General features: G+C 37.7%; 1 protein-coding gene across 1 annotated transcript in view; it reads left to right on the top strand.

The window, feature by feature from the left end:
- Positions 1 to 23,592, top strand: part of LOC126184378 (plexin-B) — a 981,143-nt gene that overhangs the window by 935,144 nt on the left and 22,407 nt on the right. The window contains exons 10-14 of the mRNA XM_049926762.1: positions 379 to 795; positions 2,739 to 3,038; positions 10,828 to 11,248; positions 16,864 to 17,006; positions 18,956 to 19,089. Coding sequence (XP_049782719.1) covers positions 379 to 795; positions 2,739 to 3,038; positions 10,828 to 11,248; positions 16,864 to 17,006; positions 18,956 to 19,089 — 1,415 coding nt within the window. The remainder of the gene's footprint in view (positions 1 to 378; positions 796 to 2,738; positions 3,039 to 10,827; positions 11,249 to 16,863; positions 17,007 to 18,955; positions 19,090 to 23,592) is intronic.

The raw sequence follows: 23,592 nt of genomic DNA, 5'->3' as shown, positions 1-23,592 counted from the left end.
ATTTATAGAAGGTGGACATGCAGGGGATAGAATGAGAAGGGAAATGGATTTGGAGGAGAGGCTATTGGATGGGTCTAGGGATATGAGTAGGGACTGGAGATTATGGAAAGGTCAAACAGTTGGCAGTTATCTCCAGTCAGGTAATTATTGTAGTTCATCGCAGCAGTGGAGGAGCCTTTGTTCAAAGGGGTGGTAACAACTTATCAACAGTCCACAAGAATACACTTCAAAATACATGTTGGAACACTCCTAATACTTTGGTAGCCTTATTTATAATAGAGTGTGTTTCATGTTTTTGCAATCAGTATCAATGACAGCTAGTTTGTGATGACAATGATGACTTTATTTAGTATTTTCTTTTTTCTTTTTGTCATTCAGGATGTGAAGTTAGAGGGTGTGTTTCCTCCTATGGGACCACAGAGTGGTGGAACTCAACTTGCCATCACTGGTCAGTACCTAAATATTGGAAGCAGTATCTCTGCTTGGCTTGATGGACTACCGTGCCATGTTAATGCAACTCAAGCATCCAGCAGCCGCCTCATGTGTACCACTTCTCGAGCCACTCAGCCAACATGTATTCAACGTCTCACTCTTGTTATTGATGGTGCCAACAGAACTCTTGAAGGAAATCCTTTCAATTATACTCAGGATCCAACAATAATGGAAATTAAACCATTAAAAAGCTTTGCTTCTGGAGGAAGAATGATTACTGTACATGGGACAAACCTTGACACCATACTGAAACCTGAAATGGTTGTGTATGTAGAAGATGAACCAAATCCAGTTAATAAAACTGTAAGTGTCATCTTTATTGTAACTTCTGAACAAAGAACAAATAAGTGTAGCATTAATTTTCTGAAACTTAATTTAGTTACAGCATAGGAAGATGACTAAAAACATTAATTTAGAGCTTCATATCAAAGCACATTTCTGGCATTTCTTTGGATTGATTTTACTATTCATCCATGACTCAGTTTTATCTCTGCTGCTGTAAAACAGTCCCAGCTTCTACCAGAAAATCCAAATAATGATTTTAATGTGTGTAGGAAATAAATTCAGTTATGTAAAAATGAGACTGAAGGCATTGCATATTCTTTCCTACTTGGAAATAAGATTGACCGTCACCTTCTTTGAGAAATTTGTAGTCTTTCGATGGAGTGACAATTGGATTAATCACATGCACACATTGTTTGTTACAAAACAGTGGCAACAAGTGTCTTAAAGATGTGCCTGAGGCTTCCAGAATGTGCAAATCAATTTGATAAAGATACTGATGCTCTAGTTTGAGTCCTGATGTTTTTAAAAATAAAATAGCCAAGGGCATACATACCACATCAGTTGCATGTTGCATAAATATTGCTATGAAATTAAACTGTGAATTTTTCCTTATGTGATAAGTTTATGACAGCTTAAAGTAAGAATTTTTGGTCATTATATGGAAAAAGAAGGAATAAGTAAAGTCATAAGACATTGTGCAGAAGTCCGATACATATTTTTCAACCATTTGACTGTATAGATTTTGATTATTTTAGTACAGTGTCTGTTGTCTGTTATAATGTATAATTACTGTACCTTTTGTATAACTGTTTAGTGAAGGTAAGTACTATAAGTACTTGTAGAGTGTAGTGCATGTTTTTGTTGTTCATAACAATAAGAGAAGAGGAAGAGTTTGAAACCTGGTACTGGCACATAGCCTACTACTTACAAAATGCTAGGCTTAACATCCCTAACCAATGGGTGAATTACCATCAACAGTTTCATGTGCTGTATAAAATATGCATAAATGAAACCTTTCACTCCACTAAGATGTTAAATTCTTTTGAAGTTATAAATTTGAGGAATGTGGTTTTTGTGTAACCCCATAACAATTGTTATTTATCTGCTGGTCTCCAGACCCTATAACATCTCTGTCCTACACTTTTACTATAGTGCAATCTCCTACCTGTTGCTTTAATAAATAAATAAAAAAAGTATTCAAATTTTCTAACAGATACCTCATCTGTTGTTAAGGCTTGGAACAAGATGAATACAGAGGAAGACAATATATGACATTCATTGTCAAATTCCACAAAGCTCAAAAATATTTGTTATCATTGCTTTCATTGGAATAGGTTTGTTTTTGTTTCTTGTGTAATTACACAACAACAGACATTTTCTTGCGATTTTTTAAAAATCAGCTTAGCAATAATGAACATTATGTTCACATGATAAGTTTCTTACACTGACCTTTCAGTTTAAAAAGCATAATATTATTAAGCCATAGATATCTTAAGGCACTGGTATATTTAAATGTATACTTAAATTGCCTTGCATCATCATGTTTATCAAGAAATGGGAGTATTTATGAGTTATTTTTGCCGAATTTAAGAGCAAGGAAAGTTTAATTTTGAGAAGTTTCCACTAAATGTAAAATAAATTATTCTCCCTCTGAGAAACAGAGAGTGAGTTGAAATAACATGTATATACACATCTGGTTAGGTGTAATGTTCCATACTTTAGTATATGTGATAATGTGGCTGAAATCCTCAAAACGTACAGATAAGGACTGAAAAAATATTAATGTAGATAATATTCTGGATCAGTTTTTGTTGTGTATTTCTGTTTATGGAGGTTAATTTACTATGTATATTATATTTCTGCATTTTGAGATAACATGACTGTAATGTACAAATATTAGAGCTTCTCTGTGAATGTTACACAAAATAATAAAACTAAAAGTTCATCTGTTTTCTTTATAGGAATGCACTGTTTTAAATATGGCACAAATGGAATGCCCATCACCGCCTGTGAACATGAAGTTCTGGCAGATGTCTCGTACACGTAGATCAGCTCACTTAATTCCTCGCTCGTTACCTAAATTTAGGGAAACAACACTGGCATTACGTATTGGATTCATTATGGATAATGTTGAAACAGTAAAGGATCTGGAGAAACATTTCCAAAATCTAAGGTCTCAGCTATTGTATGTGGATGATCCCCAGTTCTTCAGATTTCCAAATGAGATAAAATTGTACAAAGGGGACACTTTAGTGATTGAGGTTAGTGAAATCTATAGCTGTGTAAAGCTCTAAGCAAATTTCTACTGTGTGTGAATTGGGCATCTTTAACAAATTTTCATGTGGTTATATTCATTGTTTGCTTTTTTAATAAGTAAATAACAATAATTTTAGGTCTGAATCATATGCTCTTCTTACGCGGGTCCTAGTCACACATTTTTCAAACTGATTACTGTACTCTGGTGTACAGCTTATCTTAAAATGATTTCACTCACAGCTGTTATTTTCTCTGTAACTCTATTATAGTATATATTTCAGAATTAAATTTGGTCATCTGTTGTACGGCTATTTTTATTTTGCCTTACCAATTTCAGTAGGTTCATCTGTCATCTTCACAAAACTACAAAATATGAGGTAATATAAATCATGAGAATTTTGCTGTGCATTTATGTAAAGTAGAAGAAGTGTTTTTCAAAGACTTTGGTTTAGCAGGTGCATCATCCCATTTCAACTCATGTAGGCCTCCCTGCTCCACCATCACGGATTTTGATGAAATTTTATGTGAACATTCACACATGTCCCCAATGAACACTGGTAAAGCTTAAAGATTGCTGAAGTAATACTCGGCAAGATACAGTCACTTGTTTGATTCCATGTGCGACTTTGCGCAGAGTGAGCGTGAATTTCTGGAGACTTTGAGCTGTTATATCTCAGGCAGTGTTTTGTTGAAAGAAGTAAAATGTGGTCATTTTATACAACTGTAAGCTTTCTCTTAAGAATAATAATGAAAAGAATTTTACAAGCCATATTCAGCCAGAAACTTTTAGACAAATTCGCCCTAAAAGATTTCTAAGTTTGGATCCTCATATCTCAATGGCTAAAGGTGTGACAAATGAGAAACTTGACATGCACTAATCTAATAACACAGGGTTCTCAGATTTGAAGTTTTGTTTATGTACCACTTTCAGATACTGACAGGTTAAGTGCAAAGTTGAAGATTTTGTAAAAAGGTCAAAAACTGCTGTTTAAGGTTGTCCAGTATAGAATATTATTCACATACTGCTTTCTAAATTCCTACAAAACAATTTTAAACTTGATTTTCCTAAAAATTACAAAAATCAATCCAATTCAGTGTGCTTTTAGAAAATCTCTTCTTCACAATTGATTTCAAACTAATCACAGCTGGGAAGAGCACATTTCCATGCATTCATAAAATCATGTTTGATTTTACAATGTGCACTAACAATACCTGAAAGTGACAGACAAATTTGAGGCAATGCACCACTGCAACGGGCTACATGACAGCAACCTGTTGTCCATGTTTTGTTGCATATGGTTTTTATTTTTACATTGAAAAGTAATATCTCACTATATTGCACTGGTCCAGGGTGACATTGTTACTACCAGTTCATGAACATGTACAAGCAATCCCATAGCCTTAGGGATCATGCCCGATAGCCATGCAGTGCCAGGTTTCTTCAATCAGGTCTCCAGTCCTGCAATTTGATTTCATAGCTTAAGTTCCAAGACTTGTGATGATCCCTGTCTGCTTACAAAGCCATTTGCTAAGTACTGTATCTCCGAGTCTCAAATCTGTGAGAGTATCTCAGATAGGCAGCAAGTAAAAAGGAATATCAGTTTTTATTTTAAAGTTCTCAACATTGCAGTTTTATTTATTTTTTTTTTTTAATTTGTTAGCTACTTTCTGTTGTTAATTTCCTGGAAATTGATGCTGTCTGCCACATGAAGATATTGAAGGAATAGAGAGTGTGGAAATGAGGTGTTTTGCTAATACCCAACAAGCATCCTGTCTTTGGAGCTGATAAAATGAATGTTTCAGTCCTCAAGCATGCATAAATTTTGTCAGTGCATCATTTTGTTCTGTTGATATGTCAATAATGTTGCAATGTCAAGAAGTTGAAAATCAACTTCTTGCTAGCCATCTACGTGAGATATTCCTCCAGATTTGATAAACTGGAGATAAAGTATTTAATAAATGGCTTTGTAAGCAGACAGGTACCACCACAAGGATTTAGAACCTAAATTAAGAAACCAAATTAGAGGCCTGGGGACCTGGATGAAGAATTCCCCCCATGGCTAGTATAGCACAGCTATTAGGCATGACCTCTATGGCAATGGAGTTGCCGATTTCTGTTCTTGAAGCGGTAGTGACAATGACACCAAGGAACAACACTGTATAGTAAGATATTACTTGACAATTTAAAAACAGAAACCACATGCAACGAAGCAAAGACAACAGGCTGGTGCAATGTAGCCTGTTGCAGTGGTGCCTTTCCTCAAATTTGTCTCCTAATTTCAGGTATTGTTAGAACTCACTGGAAAAGCAAATTTGATTTTCTGAATGCTTGAAGACATGCTCTTTCCAGCTTGAAATCAGTTATGGAGAAGAGATTTTCTAAAAGTATATTGAATGTGATTGATTTTTGTAATTTTTACAAAAATCAAGTTTGAAATGTTTTTAGAAATTTAGAGAACAGTATGTGAATGATATTTTACATTGGAATACCTTTTGTTACTAAGTTTTGTGTCAAAAGTTCCTTGTTTATCATGCATGTAATCAACAAAATATAAGAAACCAAACTAAAACTTTTTTCACGGTGCGATCTTTCTGGGTAGTTCGCCTCAATCTATGTAGCGTTGTTAGACCATATTGAAAATTTTGCCCACTGTTCTAGGGGGTAGGTACCTTAAAATATGTTGTTTCAAATGAAATTGGTTTTGAAGCTGTAACATAAAATAGTGTATGTAACCGAAATGTCAAATATACAATAGTTTCACCTCCTCACAAAATCGTAATATTTTCTACAAATCTGCAGGTTACTGGAAAATAGCAGGTGAATGAAATTTTGTAATCCACATCCTTGTGCCACTGAGCTATTGTGTATTAAGTTTCATGTTCAGTATGCATTTACTCTGTGAGATATAAGAAACCAAAATTTACATTTTTTTCTTGACGCAATTCTCGTGCCCAACTTTGATTCAAATTATCTAGTATTGTTGGTCTACATTGGATAATCCAACATACTTCTTTTTTAGGTGGTTGAAATAATGGTCTTTCTAGTGAACAGAGGCTTTTTTTTTTGTGCAAAAACCAGTTGTAAACATCACATTTTTTTACCTTTTTACAAAATCTTCAACTTTACACTTAACTTGTTCGGTATTATAAAGGGGTTCATAAATGAACTTTGTATCTGAGAACCTTGTGTTGTTAGGTTAGTACACATCAAGTTTCTCATTTGTGATACCTTTAGTCCTTGAGATATAAGAATCCAAACTATTTTCGGGCGAATTTGGCTAAGAGTTTCTGGCTGAATATGACTCGTAAAATTTTTTTCATTATTATTCTTAAGAGAATGCCTGCAGCCATATAAAACAACCAAATTTCATTCCTTCTAACAAAATATTCCCTGAGATATAACAGCTCAAATTCCAGAAATCTATGCTCGCTCTGTGCAAAGTTGCACATGGAGTCAAATAAGTGACTTTATCTCAGTCAGTATTGCTTTGACAAATGTTGAACTTTACTAATGTTCATTTGGTCATCTGCAAATGTTATCATAAAATTTCATTGAAATTAGTGATGGTTGAGCAGGAAAATGTTCCAAAATTAGCCCTTTTGTATCGATATCTTCTTCGAAACAGCATAATGGCATGACACATTCATAAATGTACGTGTTGAATGTGATAATTATAAGCACATATTGATAATTTGCAGTAAATCTGTTGTTATAATTATCCAGTACAATATGCACATCTTTGAACTTCATGGCATTATACAGGGTGATTCAAAAAGAATACCACAACTTTAGGAATTTAAAACTCTGCAACGACAAAAGGCAGAGCTAAGCACTATCTGTCGGCGAATTAAGGGAGCTATAAAGTTTCATTTAGTTGTACATTTGTTCGCTTGAGGCGCTGTTGACTAGGCGTCAGCGTCAGTTGATGCTAAGATGGCGACCGCTCAACAGAAAGCTTTTTGTGTTATTGAGTATGGCAGAAGTGAATCGACAGTGCATTTCGAACGAAGTATGGGGCACTGAGAATCCGCGGGAAACAACTCAGTATGAACGTGACTCGCCTAAGGTGAACTTTTTCTGTGCCATTTCAGCCAATAAAGTTTTTGGTCCCTTTTTCTTCGAAGGTGCTACTGTAACTGGACTACAGTATCTGGAGATGTTAGAGAATTGGCTGTTCCCTCAGCTCGAACAAGAAGCACAACAATTCATATTTCAGCAGGATGGAGCGCCACCACATTGGCACTTATCTGTCCGTAACTACCTGAACGTCAACTACCCGAGGCGATGGATCGGCCGCCAGGCAGCCTGTGACAGAGCACTTCATCACTGTCCTCCAAGAAGCCCTGATCTTACCCCCTGTGATTTTTTCTTATGGGGGTATGTTAAGGATATGGTGTTTCGGCCACCTCTCCCAGCCACCATTGATGATTTGAAACGAGAAATAACAGCAGCTATCCAAACTGTTACACCTGATATGCTACAGAGAGTGTGGAACGAGTTGGAGTATCAGGTTGATATTGCTCGAGTGTCTGGAGGGGGCCATATTGAACATCTCTGAACTTGTTTTTGAGTGAAAAAAAAAACCTTTTTAAATACTCTTTGTAATGATGTATAACAGAAGGTTATATTATGTTTCTTTCATTAAATACACATTTTTAAAGTTGTGGTATTCTTTTTGAATCACCCTGTACTTCTGTGAAGAAGACAGTGATATCTGCTAAACCAATATTAAGTAAGTTTTTGTAATAGGCTTCTCTTACTTTACACAAATGTATGGCCAAGTTCTTATGAAATACATTATCCCAAATTTTGTAGGCTTCTGAAGATGACAGGTTAATCTGTAGAAATTGGTAAAGCAAAATAAAAATAACTGTTCATCTGGTGACTGAATTTTATTCTGAAATTGTCTTAAAATAAACACTTTAACTTCTGTGCATGAAGAATGCCCAAAAGGTATTGTTGTGGATATGTACGCTGTGTATATGTAGTCTAATGGCAAAAGTTGTAATGGAATAATCTTTCTTCTACATTCACAAGTAGCTTCATTATATTTTTACAACATTCTTTGATTGCATTATACTTTTGCATGACATTTATATGCTGCACAGTTAGCACAATGTATATTTTCTACCTTATTATCTGATATTTCAACATTGCTATGTAAATTGATTCATAAAATAAGTTTGCTGCCCATGTATAATCTGATTACAAAATGAAGTATAAAAATGCATAAATCTAAGCAGTACACCAGTACATTTACTGTCATTCTGCTGCATATCAATTTATGAACAGTAAACAGACTCACTAAGAAACAAAGGGTGGATCCAAACTGGATATCAAGTATATCCTTTCAGAACAAAACAAAAGAAAGAACTCCTGAAATGGGAACCATTGAAAAGAACATCAGTATTTATTCTGTACCAAGTGAAATCAGAATAACTTTCAGAGACCGATTTTTCACATTCCAGTCTTTAGCAGTCAAATTTGCCTTTTTTTTTAGACTGTATGAAATACATGCTTTGATAAAAATAACCAAGGGCAAACTGTTTTGTAGAAGAATGCAAAAATCTAGATGGTACTGTATAACAACTCACTATTATTTCTTTCCTTTGATGCAATTCACATAGATATGCTTATCCATCAGGTGAGTAAATTAAATTCAAATTAACATTTTTGACATACTTTCATGGCTTGCACTGTGGCTCGTATAAAGAAAAATGAACTACCACTTACTTCTCATGAAAATTTTTTTTGAGAAATAAGAAAATTTCTTGGTTTGGCAGTAATTATGTGAGGCAATATATGCGTTTTATTTTTTACTTAAATGTCATATAGGCCAATGCATTTTGGTAACACTTGCCAGTGATTATCTTTCACCCTTAGAGGGCACTGATGCAAATGTGGCACTCATCATGACAAAATTTTCTCATTGTCACTTATCAATGCAAAATTCACTGAAATCTTTGGCAACATTGGATGAATTTCCATTGATAAGCAAAGAATTTTATGACCACACAGTAGTTCAGTTTATTCACTGTAACGTGATATGTACAATACTGCAAAACCTAAGGACAATCTAGATAAAGTAAGGTAACATATGAACTGTTTGGTAGAAATGATAGAGAGTGCGGGAGCATGTTGCTGGAGGTCTCCCAGTTGTGCACAGGAAGTTGGACATCACATGGTGTGAAGTCATGGTAACTATAGTGCAAAATGGGACAGGCCACTCAACATAAAGTAGTAGAAGGAACAAGAAAAGAAAGCGTGTGTCAATCAGTGAGCAGTTGTGGTGCATTTTGGTGGTGATTTCCATTACAACATACCCCAACAACATCTGGATGACTTCGTACAGGGAAGAATCACTGCGAAACTGCAAGAAGAATAAAGTATGAAGAGTATAGCCCAGGAATTTTATATTATGCACAGTATTGTTTCATGTACATGGGGAGCATCCCAACTCCAGGCACTGCTGCCCAAAGGAGAGCAGGTGGTCAGCCATGGCTAACTACTGCAGGAGATGACTGCTACACTGTGCAACAGGCAAGAATGGACCCACACTAAGCAGCAGGTGCAATTGCAGCCACATTTAACAGGACTGCAAGGTATGCAATCTGATGCTCCACAGTCACACTGTTGCAGCAACTATGTAGTTGTAGTCTCTATGCACAGTGATCAGTAAATCATGTTCCGTTGACACCCACACATCTGTGACACAGTTTGCAATGTTGTCAAGAGTGTAGGGGCCTGACCAACAAGGAATGGGGTTACGTACTCTTCTCAGATGACAGCAAATTCAGTCTGAGTAGTGATTCTGGATACCCTCATATGGCAAGAGGTGGTAACACTTAATGCACTTAAGGACATTGTCAGATATGACCATGTTGGTAGTCTAGGTGTTATGGTGTGGGGAGGCATAATGTTACATTGGCATACTGACTTCCAAATCTTTGAACACAATATACTCATCAGTCAATGTTATTGTGACACTACCTCTTCCCCACATGCTTCTTTTCAGGGGTACATTTGACCCTGATTTAATTTTTATGGGTGGCAGTGTTCGAACAGTGCAGGCAAAGCTCCTCATGGAACAAGATGATATTCGGCAAAAGGATTGACATACCCATTCCCTGACTTAAATCCAGTGGAGCACATGTGGGATGAGTTGAGAAGAGGTATTAAAGTATGTTCAGGTGCACCAATGATTATCCAGCAGTTGTCAACCATGCTAGCGGAGGCATGGAGTGCCTACCGCAAGAATACTTCACTTAACTTGTGTCCAGTGTGGGAGCTTGTTGCAGAGCATGCATTGCTGCCTGTGGTGACCACACATCCTATTAATAACCATGCATCTCCTTTTTTAGTGTACTTATTTTCTTTCAATAAAAGTGTCATTTCTATTCATCTCATTGTATATTTCTTTCAGTTACCTTCGGTGCTATACTGTAGTAGTTCTTTCTGTGTATGGTCCATGTTTCATCGAGCTGTATTACTCAGAAGAGAATCATCACAAGAAATTTACTTTTGTCCTTAAGTTTTGCAAACCAGTGTATTAATACTTTAAAAAGCTGTAGAAACAAAACTATTCTACAGACAAAGTTACCACTTGATTACATTATTTGAAATTAACAAAACAAATTTTCATCATATCACTGACATTTTTGTCCCAGCTCAAGAAATTTTGTCCTTGTCCGTATATTCTTTTACCTGATAAATGACTTACATACATCATCATCGTAGTGAAGAGCATAATATGTATGGATGTATGGTAACACATTTATTGTTTTTTATTTCAGGGAGAGAATTTGAATCTGGCTAGTGACGAATCAGATGTTAATGTCACCATTGGAACCCAGCCATGCAATGTGACATCTCTTGCTTTAACACAATTAGTGTGTACGCCACCTGAATCACAGCCTCCGAGCACAGATGAACTCGGCATCAAAACAGATGAAGGCCTCCCATTAGTTGTTGTCCGTGTTGGGAGAAGTCTAAGGTTTACAATAGGTTATCTTCGTTATGAAGTTGTCAAACCATATTCATTTTCACCATGGGCCATAGCAGGAATTGCTGCAATTTCTTTCTTTTTAATTTTCATATTTATTATCATACTGGTTGTGTATCGACGTCGATCAACTCAAGCTGAAAGGGAATATAAAAGGATTCAAATACAAATGGATACACTGGAGAGTAATGTGCGTTCTGAATGTAAACAAGGTAAGAACATAAATATGGTACAGTATATTTGGTGTCCTAGCTTGAAGTACAAAATAGCACTTGTTTGCAGGAGTCACTGTAATATTATGTGAGGTGCTTGTTATGTAAACAGTACGTAAGATCATGATACTATTTTGCAATACTGCATAAATTAGGTGCTCTAATATTACTGTTAAATAATTCTAGTGGCATTGATATTAACGAAGTGTTTAGATTGTAGAATGAGCAGGATACAGCAGATATGGAGTGTTGGTAACGTTTTTTATATGAATGGTGTCATTATGTTATAGAAAAGTAGCTGAAAAACATGATTAAATTGTTAATTGGACTTACAAAAGAAAGATATTTCATCGCAACCTGAAATATATTTTACAGAGTGCAGCAAGACACCATATTTAATTCAGTAATAAAATTCGTACTGTATGTTTGTATATCTGGGATCTATTCCCAAAACCCGGCATCAATTTCAACCAAATCCGGCACATACAAATCAAACTTCATAAGTATTTGCACTGTAGATTTTATAACCTCCTAGCTCCAGTCTACATCTACATCTACATCTACATCTATACTCCGCGAGCCACCTTACGGTGTGTGGCGGAGGGTACTTATTGTACCACTATCTGATCCCCCCTTCCCTGTTCCATTCACGAATTGTGCGTGGGAAGAACGACTGCTTGTAAGTCTCCGTATTTGCTCTAATTTCTCGGATTTTTTCGTTGTGATCATTACGCGAGATATATGTGGGCGGTAGTAATATGTTGCCCATCTCTTCCCGGAATGTGCTCTCTCGTAATTTCGATAATAAACCTCTCCGTATTGCGTAACGCCTTTCTTGAAGTGTCCGCCACTGGAGCTTGTTCAGCATCTCCGTAACGCTCTCGCGCTGACTAAATGTCCCCATGACGAATCGCGCTGCTTTTCGCTGGATCATGTCTATCTCTTCTATCAATCCAACCTGGTAAGGGTCCCATACTGATGAGCAATACTCAAGAATCGGACGAACAAGCGTTTTGTAAGCTACTTCTTTCGTCGATGAGTCACATTTTCTTAGAATTCTTCCTATGAATCTCAACCTGGCGCCTGCTTTTCCCACTATTTGTTTTATGTGATCATTCCACTTCAGATCGCTCTGGATAGTAACTCCTAAGTATTTTACGGTCGTTACCGCTTCCAATGATTTACCACCTATGGCATAATCGTACTGGAATGGATTTCTGCCCCTATGTATGCGCATTATATTACATTTATCTACGTTTAGGGAAAGCTGCCAGCTGTCGCACCATGCATTAATCCTCTGCAGGTCTTCCTGGAGTACGTACGAGTCTTCTGATGTTGCTACTTTCTTGTAGACAACCGTGTCATCTGCAAATAGCCTCACGGAGCTACCGATGTTGTCAACTAAGTCATTTATGTATATTGTGAACAATAAAGGTCCTATCACGCTTCCTTGCGGTACTCCCGAAATTACCTCTACATCTGCAGATTTTGAACCGTTAAGAATGACATGTTGTGTTCTTTCTTCTAGGAAATCCTGAATCCAATCACAAACCTGGTCCGATATTCCGTAAGCTCGTATTTTTTTCACTAAACGTAAGTGCAGAACCGTATCAAATGCCTTCCTAAAGTCCAGGAATACGGCATCAATCTGCTCGCCAGTGTCTACGGCACTGTGAATTTCTTGGGCAAATAGGGCGAGCTGAGTTTCACATGATCTCTGTTTGCGGAATCCATGTTGGTTATGATGAAGGAGATTTGTATTATCTAAGAACGTCATAATACGAGAACACAAAACATGTTCCATTATTCTACAACAGATTGACGTAAGCGAAATAGGCCTATAATTATTCGCATCTGATTTATGACCCTTCTTGAAAATGGGAACGACCTGCGCTTTCTTCCAGTCGCTAGGTACTTTACGTTCTTCCAGCGATCTACGATAAATTGCTGATAGAAAGGGGGCAAGTTCTTTAGCATAATCACTGTAGAATCTTAAGGGTATCTCGTCTGGTCCGAATGCTTTTCCGCTACTAAGTGATAGCAGTTGTTTTTCAATTCCGATATCGTTTATTTCAATATTTTCCATTTTGGCGTCCGTGCGGCGGCTGAAGTCAGGGACCGTGTTACGATTTTCCGCAGTGAAACAGTTTCGGAACACTGAATTCAGTATTTCTGCCTTTCTTCGGTCGTCCTCTGTTTCGGTGCCATCGTGATCAACGAGTGACTGAATAGGGGATTTAGATCCGCTTACCGATTTTACATATGACCAAAACTTTTTAGGGTTCTTGTTTAGATTGTTTGCCAATGTTGTATGTTCGAATTCGTTGAATGCTTCTCTCATTGCTCTCTTTACGCTCTTTTTCGCTTCGTTCAGCTTTTCCTTATCAGCTATGATTCGACTACTCTTAAACCTATGATGAAGCTTTCTTTGTTTCCGTAGTACCTTTCGTACATGATTGTTATACCACGGTGGATCTTTCCCCTCGCTTTGGACCTTAGTCGGTACGAACTTGTCTAAGGCGTACTGGACGATGTTTCTGAATTTTTTCCATTTTTGTTCCACATCCTCTTCCTCAGAAATGAACGTTTGATGGTGGTCACTCAGATATTCTGCAATTTGTGCCCTATCACTCTTGTTAAGCAAATATATTTTCCTTCCTTTCTTGGCATTTCTTATTACACTTGTAGCCATTGATGCAACCACTGACTTATGATCACTGATACCCTCTTCTACATTCACGGAGTCGAAAAGTTCCGGTCTATTTGTTGCTATGAGGTCTAAAACGTTAGCTTCACGAGTTGGTTCTCTAACTATCTGCTCGAAGTAATTCTCGGACAAGGCAGTCAGGATAATGTCACAAGAGTCTCTGTCCCTGGCTCCAGTTCTGATTGTGTGACTATCCCATTCTATACCTGGTAGATTGAAGTCTCCCCCTATTACAATAGTATGATCATGAAACTTCTTCACGACGTTCTGCAGGTTCTCTCTGAGGCGCTCAACTACTACGGTTGCTGATGCAGGTGGTCTATAGAAGCATCCGACTATCATATCTGACCCACCTTTGATACTTAGCTTAACCCAGATTATTTCACATTCGCATTCGCTAATAAGAGTAAGAGTGAAGATAAGGGCAAACACCTATTTTTTCAGCCTCTGCCATGTTAGGATGCTGTGCATGACAGGCATGTTGTGTGGGAATAGTATCGACTTGCCTTACCATTCTGATCTGCAGGGCATCTACATGTCGAGCAAGAAACTGTTTTCCAGTTCCCAATGTGTAGGCTACCTTGCACAATATACATGTTGTATTGTACAAGTATTGGCCTGCCTTATGAATGTGCTGTGCAGGGCGAGCCAATACATCAGGGGAAAAAACGGTTTTAACACTCCGACAGGTAAGCTGCCCTGCACAACAGGTGTGTTGTGGATGAAGTATTAGTCTGCTTTATTGACCTGTTTTGCAGGGGCTACATGTGCAGATGAGCATGGTTGTGGGAAGTTTGCGATGGTTAGGGGTGGCAATGGACAGAGACGGGGGCAGGAGGGGATAGATTGGGAGAGAGGGGACAGGAGGAGATAGGCAAAGAGGGGGGAGAATAAAATAGGAAAAGAAGGGAAGCAGGAGTTTGGTAGAGAGGAAAGGAGGAAGAGATGGGGAGAGGATGGTATGATGAGGAGTTGGGCATAAAGAGTGGGGAAGGGGAGATGAACAGAGGCTGGAGGATAAGGTGGGCAGAGTAGCAGGAAGAGAAGGAGGGTATGGACAGAAGAGAGGGCTGGAGGGGATGGATAGGGAGAGAAAGGGCACAAAGTGATTGGCAAAGTGGGGGCTACAGGTGATGGACAGAGAGAGTTAGGAGGAAATGGACCTCTGTGGAGGAGGAGGAGGAGATGGATAAAGGGAGGGGCCAAGATTAGGTGGGTGGGTAGGGAGGGAGGCAGGAGGAGATGAACACGGAGATGTGGGAAGAAGAGATGGTCATTGGGGGAAGAGGGGGCGCAGTAAGAAATAGATGAGGAAAGGGGACAGCAGGAGATGGACAGGTAGATGGGATCAGGAGGAGATAGACTGGAGAGAAAGAGATGGACAGAGAAAGAGAGGGGGAGGAGATGCAGATTGTCAGGGAGAGGGGGAGGAGAGGAAGGTGTAGGAGGCATGTGGAGGCTGGACAGGGAACTCAGCTGGTGAAAAAGGAAGCTAGTGTGTGTAATTTGATTGAACTTTGTGTATGCGTGGACTTCAAAAGTAAGTTAACCATGTCAGCCTACACGAAGATTGGCAAAGTGGGGGCTACAGGTGATGGACAGAGGGAGTTAGGAGGAAATGGACCTCTGTGGAGGAGGAGGAGGAGGAGATGGATAAAGGGAGGGGCCAAGATTAGATGGGTGGGTAGGGAGGAGGCAGGAGGAGATGAACACGGAGATGTGGGAAGAAGAGATGGACATTGGGGGAAGAGGGGGCACAGTAAGAAATAGATGAGGAAAGGGGACAGCAGGAGATGGACAGGTAGATGGGATCAGGAGGAGATAGACTGGAGAGAAAGAGATGGACAGAGAAAGAGAGGGGGAGGAGATGCAGATTGTCAGGGAGAGGGGGAGGAGAGGAAAGTGTAGGAGGCATGTGGAGGCTGGACAGGGAACACAGCTGGTGAAAAAGGAAGCTAGTGTGTGTAATTTGATTGAACTTTGTGTATGCGTGGACTTCAAAAGTAAGTTAACCATGTCAGCCTACACGAAGATCATTGTCCAACATGAGTGGTGCAGTGTTTGAAGAGAGTGTATGTTCTGGATCTTCTGCAGACAGTTCTGCTGTGGTATGGCTAACAAGTCCATCACAATGTGAGTGGGAAATGGAGCAGCAATTGGAAACATACTCCATGGGACAGTATGATTCTTGTGAGCAAAAGGGCTAAATGGCACACAGATTCGCCATTAAATTCTCGCGGTATATGAACCATATGCAATTTCGCCTCCAGCCATAGTGAAACAGTTCCAACAATTTGACCATGACAACACAGATGTGGGTGATGGTGATCAGGAAGGAAGGCCATCAATATAGACCAGAGATGACAGTGTCCAGTCAATTGAGGAACTGATTTGCAGCAATCATTGATTTCTGTTGTTGAACAATTGGTAGAGTGCTCCGACTGTTGTTTACAGAGACTTGGTGACTACGTTGAAAAATGGTGCCATTTATTTGCATCACTCAGAAGTGTAGTGCAGCAATCTATAAAAGTTATTTGGCATGCCATAATAATGTGTAACATAGTTCAAAGGGTTCCCGGGTGTCCAGCCAGATATGATTGTTGAATGCCCATGATATTTGTGCAAATAACTGTTCTGCCCTCATCAGGTAGTGCTCATTGCATCAGCACCACCTGATGATGGCGGAACGATTATTCACCAAAATATCATGGGCATTGAACAATCATATCTGGCTGGACACCCAAGAATCCTTCAAACAACATATACACTGGGAAAGCCTTAGCTCACAATGTTTAACGTATTTTGTCTTGTACCTTATAGCTTACACTTATTTATCTTTTGAATTTCTTACTACAGTTTCAAATTTTAAAATGTTATTCTATATCTTGGCTCTTGCTTTGTTTTCTAGCATTTGCCGAACTGCAGACTGATATGACAGATCTTACTGCTGATCTGGAATCTTCAGGAATACCAACTTTGGACCATAAGAACTACATAATGAAAGTTTTTTTCCCCGGTGTTAGTGACCACCCAATTTTGAATGATCCAAAGGTGAATTTTGTGCAACAAAATAAATTTACATATTTGTAACATATATCTTTAGCATATACTATGTGTTTATCACTCTGTATATTCATTGTTTGCTATAGGAAGCACATAATACTTGCAAAGTAAACAGGTAAAGAATAACACATGATGATGTTGCTTTCCAAATGGAAGCCAGCAGTAAAATAGCTTCCTCTGATTAAAAACATGCAAACAGCATATAGTTATATTTAACATTTTATAGTGTTGATGTAACATTTTTAATTTCCTGTCAGACCATAACTAATTTACACATTTGAAAGAAACCAACCAAATATATGATCTTTTCTGTTCTGTAACACTCTTCAGTAGTGAATATAAAATTAAATTTTTAGGAAAATTTTGATGAGTAATATTTTTGTTCTGAAAAAAAAAAACACTTTCTGAAATGTACGTAGTGTAAATTTGCAGTCTTTGTAGTTTTGGGTATTCCATCAAGCAGCTTGAGACTTGAACCATAACAAGCAGAATACACAAATTACATAAGTATTGCCCTGCCATTTCATTACATTATGAAAAACATTTTTCTTACTGATGATAATTACACACAATCTACCATTTACAATTTTCAAATCTAACAGTTTTCTCTGTGTGTGAAATAAATTAGTTTCTGATTAGTTTCTGTTATTGCTACTGTAAGTGTTAGTATTTTTATATAGTTTATATCCCATAATACTTTATATAGCAATACCTTAAAGGGAAAGCAATTCATAGTTAGGGAACAAAGTGAAGCCACTGGATGGTTAAGGCATGGACTCAGATTTAAGAGGGGTGAAGTTTGAATCTGTTTATGTCCATCCAGAGTTGAGTTTTCTGTGGTTACCATAAATTCAGGCAAATTCCAGAATGGTTGTTTTGGAAAGGAAATGACCAAATCTTTTCCCCACCTTTGTAACACCATAGCTAGTGCTCCATTGCTAATATTCTCATCACTGACATCACAAATCTTTTAAAATTTGGAGTGGTCATTAGTCCTGTATGAGTTGCCCTGAAGGTTCTGTAATTCTGCTGTGGTTTGGCCAATTTTTTGAAATGCATTATAATTAAATAGTGATCTCTAAAGCTTTTTACATGTTTATATTTGATTTCTGTATATTTTCAAAGAGTTAAAATCAAATACACTCAAGAAGTTTTGTTTCTTATGATAATGGAAAGTCCTGGAAGGATTATAAATTGTTGTTGTGACAGAAAACTAACATATACCTTTAACACAGGGTAGTGCATGATAGATAATTGTATAAAAAGTAGTAATTAATATTGTGCTCTTGTTCTGATTCAGAATTGGAAGATGAATATACTGTGGCATCAGGAGTTATGTATATATTTCATCTTCTTGATCTAAAGAGTTCTTGGCTCTCCAGTGATCATATAAATCTCTGAAACTTACATGATGTGCATGTTTACTTTCATTTCTAAGTAACTGTAATCATTTCTGCACATTTATCTTGTTGATTGCTTTTTTACCACATATTCAACTAACTTATAGTTTATTTAAGTACGCTGGTATTTTTTTTACATCAAAGAAATTATACACTTCAGTTAATCTGGTGGTGGGTTGTATGGTATGTTTAATGAAACTCAAACCCTAAGTTGAGAGGATAAGATGTGATACCCTTCTCCCCTACATTCTCACAATAGGTGGCTCCATCACAATCTTGTCTGTGTGATTTGGTCCCCTCTTTCCAACCAATTCCAAACAAACTCCTCTTTCCTCCAAAAGGAAGATTTAAGTTACAAAAACCATGATTAGTTGTTGTTGCTATCTGCACTGCTGGGAATTTCATATCGTGAAAGTAATTACTGGCCAGCCATTCTGTCTCCTTGTAATAAGATTTCTCAACTGCATTTTTACTTTGACATAATTATTGTGATTGTCAGTTTCTTTTGTTTACTGGAATCATATATTTATGTTTCAGGTTAGGGTAAATGGCCCCAGGACAAATTATGATGCTGCAATGTTACAGTTTGAGCAACTAATCAATAATAAATGTTTCATCCTAACATTTATTGATACTTTGGAAATGCAGAAATCCTTCAACATTCGTGACAAGTAAGGCTCTAATTGTCACTTAACTACTATAAAAAATATTACTCTTGCTGTTTGCACAGTCAAATGACATTCACTTGAGAATGATTTTTATGTAGTATCATATTTTATAAAACATGATACGCCACATTCATAGGTTATTCATACCATGCTAACACTTCCTTCTTGTTGTGAAGATACTGAACAAGTTTGTACCTGGTTATATGAATTTTTTCTTCTTATAAGTTTCTATCTGGTTATATGAATTTTTTCTTATAATTTGTGATGTTCTCGCAGCGTTCCTGGAAATAGCACCCTCTGTAGAAGACTGTGAAAAAATTCAGTTGCAATGCTATAAAAATTAATGTATTTTCCAGGACAAGCCCTGTATGATTTACAAATTGATAAGAACTTTGTGTGATTGTATTAGAATATCTTGTGATACATTGACTTTCTTCCCTAAAAGATGAAAGAACATTTTATTCTACATCATAACCAAATTAGAGATAAGGAAATTAGAAGAGATTAGAAGAGAAAGAAAGGATGAGGGAGGGAGTGAAACATTTATCTTTATGTTTATTAAAAATTTAAATGGAAAACAGGTGTGAAAAACTAGAAAAGAAAATTTTCAGTTTGCCTATGTGAAAGGCTTAGGTCACATTTATTAATGATTTAAATCAATCACATGCCTCATTCTCCTCATTCTTGCACAGCAAATGTAAAGCAACTTAGTTTCAATAATCGGAGTACATGTATGTAGTTAGCACTGTTGGGCAGGAACTATAGATGGAAAATTACTGAATATTAGATGACTTGTAGGGGTCACCTGAGGATTCAGAAAGGTGGTAATGGAATGTGACAAAAAGTCGTCATAAACAACTTCACAATTATGCAATCATCCTTCAGAAAGCATTCAAAAATGAACCTTTCAAAAATGAAAAAAATAGACATTATTAATTTCAAAGGGAGCTACCTGATTTGTCTTGCAGGGACCAAAATCCAAAACTGTGCAACCCTTTCAACAAAACAGGCAATAGATTTCCTAGTCTAGAGTCCACATATATCACTAGAGATCAGAAAGCTTCTGAACATATCTCACTAAGATCAGAAAGCTTCTGATCTGTATGGATGAAAATTAGATTTTATACATGGTGTTCAAAACAAAAATTCTCACATTCATCCAGGAGGGAGTACTGGTCAAAACCAGAAGTAAAGTTACTGTAATGATATGTGTGTAAATCAATACCTGTTGAGATGTGGCCCATTTTACTTGTGTAAGTAGAATCCACAGGAAATAGCATAGTAAGTTACCACAATACACACACATGGGCAGCTGACAATCTCGAAGCAATCATGGAGGTGAGGTGTTTTGATTGCTTCATTATCAATGTGTGGGCTTGAACTGTTGGTGGCAGACTCATAGAGCCATACACTTCTCTGGATTGACTAAGAGGTGCTGTGTATCACCATTTTCGGTGTGATGAATTACCAGCACTATTGGAGAGCATTAACCTTGAAGAAAAACACTGACCATTGTTTACATACATTTGTACACCATCCCATTTCCTAAGGATCATGTGACAGTACCACAACATTTCCTGGACGATGGATTGGTTGAGCAGGTCCAGTAGAGTGGCTTCCCTATTCACTGAACCTGAATCCACTAGATTTCTGGCTATGGGGACATTTAAACACATTGACCTATGCCCAACCCATCAACAATGTGCAGATGTTACAGGCGCATGTGACCAGTGCACGTGATGCACTCTGAGTGGAGTGAGATATATTTGAAAAGATTGCATGATTCACTGCAAAGAAAGGCTGCAGGATGTGTCACAATGTGTGATAATAGCATGCAGCACTGCCTACAGTGTTCAGTTTATGTAACAGACAGATGAGAATGAAAGAACAAATAGGCCCATATCTCCACAGATATTGATTTCCAGGTGAATCATTACAGGATCTTTTCTTATAGTTTTGACCATTGCTACCTCTTGTGGCACTTCTTTCTTTTTCTTTAAATTATCCTTTCTTTCATGGAAGCTTCAACTGTACATATGGCTCATGCCAGAAACATTTTATAAATCACATTCCATTTTAAGCTAAAGGTCTAGTGTGCTGGAGAGAAACTAAGAGGTATGTTACTCAAAACTGGTTTTATTCATGTATTGGTTTTACTCACAATTGTATTAATCTTTTCAGGCATAATATTATGGTAGTCATCATACCAAGTAATTTTGATAGACAAAATTTTACTGTGATGACGATTCATTTACCCTCCTCCATTATCCCTCAATCTAAGATAAAAACCCTGGTACAGAAACACTCAAGTAATTAGTTATGAAACCAGAACTGTCATGGGATAAATCTGTGAGTGGGATATGAGAATCAACAAATCATTATTTGTATGCTGTAATTAACTGATTTTTTTTATGTACATAGTTAGCAGGTAGGTAAATCCTAGCAACAAGTAAGTATATACAATGAGTGGTTCAGATAGGCAAGATCACTGATGCTTTTCACATGGCATGATGTGTGCATAGACATGGTCAGTCTTCATGTAAAGGTTTGGAAGATTGCACACTGTGTTTATAGGTTACAGTGTACAGTAGATCAGCCATGATGAAGCAAACGAAAACTGTTGGGAAGCCGATATTCTGTTCAGATAAAGTCCCACATAGGATACATCTGACATATACCTGATACCAAGAAGTTGTCAGAGGTAAATGGAAACAGGGTAAGTAGTTTCACATCAACTGAGGACAACAAACTATACAGACTCCAGAAGTAATTCTTCCCCATGAGGATGAGGAGCATCTAATGGGCAGTCAGTCAGTTGCACATGATATCAGTGCACCACACAGTGCTACATGGAAAGTGTTATAGGAACTGCAGCTACACACTTCAATTGACAGAAAATGGATGCCTTTACTTCTGCAGACTGTGTTGAATCTGTGGGTACTGCAATGCTGTATGGTCAGTTCTCATTTTCCTGCATAGGTGCTTTTCTCAGTCATATGTGGGACTTTGTGAATCCCCATGGTACCATTGTGAAACGCGATCAACACATATATGCTGCGAACTCATGGACAGATGTACTTAAAAGTTGGTTAATGGGCCTGATCTGCTTCCTTTCTGTTTCACTGTACCATAGCACACTTTTATTTTGAGAGATGTTTTTGGATGATGTTCTACTTGTTCTTTGATGTTGAAATCCCTGCTTGCTCTGCACATCTTGTTCATGAATACCTGTGTCAGAATTTTCCTGAATTGTGGATAGCAAGAAGCTATCCTGTTTTGTGGTCAGTTCATTCATCTGAGCTGACCCCACATGATTGTGTTGTTGAGGATCATGAAAAAAGTCTTATTTACTAGACACCTGCCGAGAGTGAAGAATATGTCCTGGCAAGAATTTTTGCTGACTGTGACATTGTTCAAACACTGCTGGATTTGTTTGAACAATTATAACAGAGCTTTGTATGACATTAGAATGCCTGTATAGAAGTTGGGGATGCCACTTTAAACAGTTGTTGTGAATGTAGTGTTGTGTACAAGCTGTACAGATAGATAAGGTACTTGTAGTTTTATCATTGCCAGCAGACCAGTGATAAATGCTAAACTAACTCAGTTTCACTTATAACTTTTATCTCTTTCCTTACATGAACAGATTTGCCTATCTCAGAACAACACGTTTGTCTTTGTACATTATCACTGGAAGTGTCAGTAGCTCATGGTCTTGTGGTTGTGTTGCTGACACTCAATCACGGGGCCCTGGGTTCGATTCTAATTGATTTTGGGGACCTTCTCTGCTCAGGACTGGGTGTTTGTGTTGTCCTCATCATTGTTTCATCATCTTCAATGTGCAAGTCGCCAAAGTGGTATCAAAGAGAAAGACTTTCAATAGGCTGGTCTCTTGGCCAGAAATGTCAGACACATGTTTCATTTCATCACTGTAAGTTGTATCATCATCATGCAAACACTATCTATTTTTAAAAAGAGACATTGCCTACAAAGGGACATAGTGTCTTCATTGTGTTAAACATTAGAATTCTTGCATGCCATTCAAGACTTTCATCATCATTGTGATATCATATGAGGATATGCTGAAAACTAATGCATCCAGATCTTTTATTCTTTTCTCAATATCAGGTGATATATTATGTGTCATGCATATTACTCAGTTGACTTTTCCATTTTGCTGATGCAAATAGCAGCCCTCTACTGATACAGGAATGTAGCATGTTACATGCTGGTGTGTAACATAACTATGTCAGTGCATGAGAGACCCTCAGAATCCCACACATAGAGTGCCCTCTCCTTCATGACATTGCCAGACCACACACAAGTGCTGCGACATCTGCAACAATCTGGCACCTTGGGTTCATTGTCATCGATCGTCCTCTATACAGTCCCGACTTGGTCCCATCTACTTTTCATCTGTTTCCAAAACTTAAGTAGCACCTTTGAGGAGTTAACTTTGATAATGATGAAACAATGCAAGCAGAGATGAAGTTGTGCCTCCATCAA

The sequence above is a fragment of the Schistocerca cancellata genome, chromosome 4, assembly GCF_023864275.1.
Source record: "Schistocerca cancellata isolate TAMUIC-IGC-003103 chromosome 4, iqSchCanc2.1, whole genome shotgun sequence".
NCBI lineage: Eukaryota > Metazoa > Arthropoda > Insecta > Orthoptera > Acrididae > Schistocerca > Schistocerca cancellata.
The sequence above is the reverse complement of the archived record's forward strand: the minus strand, read 5'-3'. Positions and strand labels throughout refer to the sequence as shown.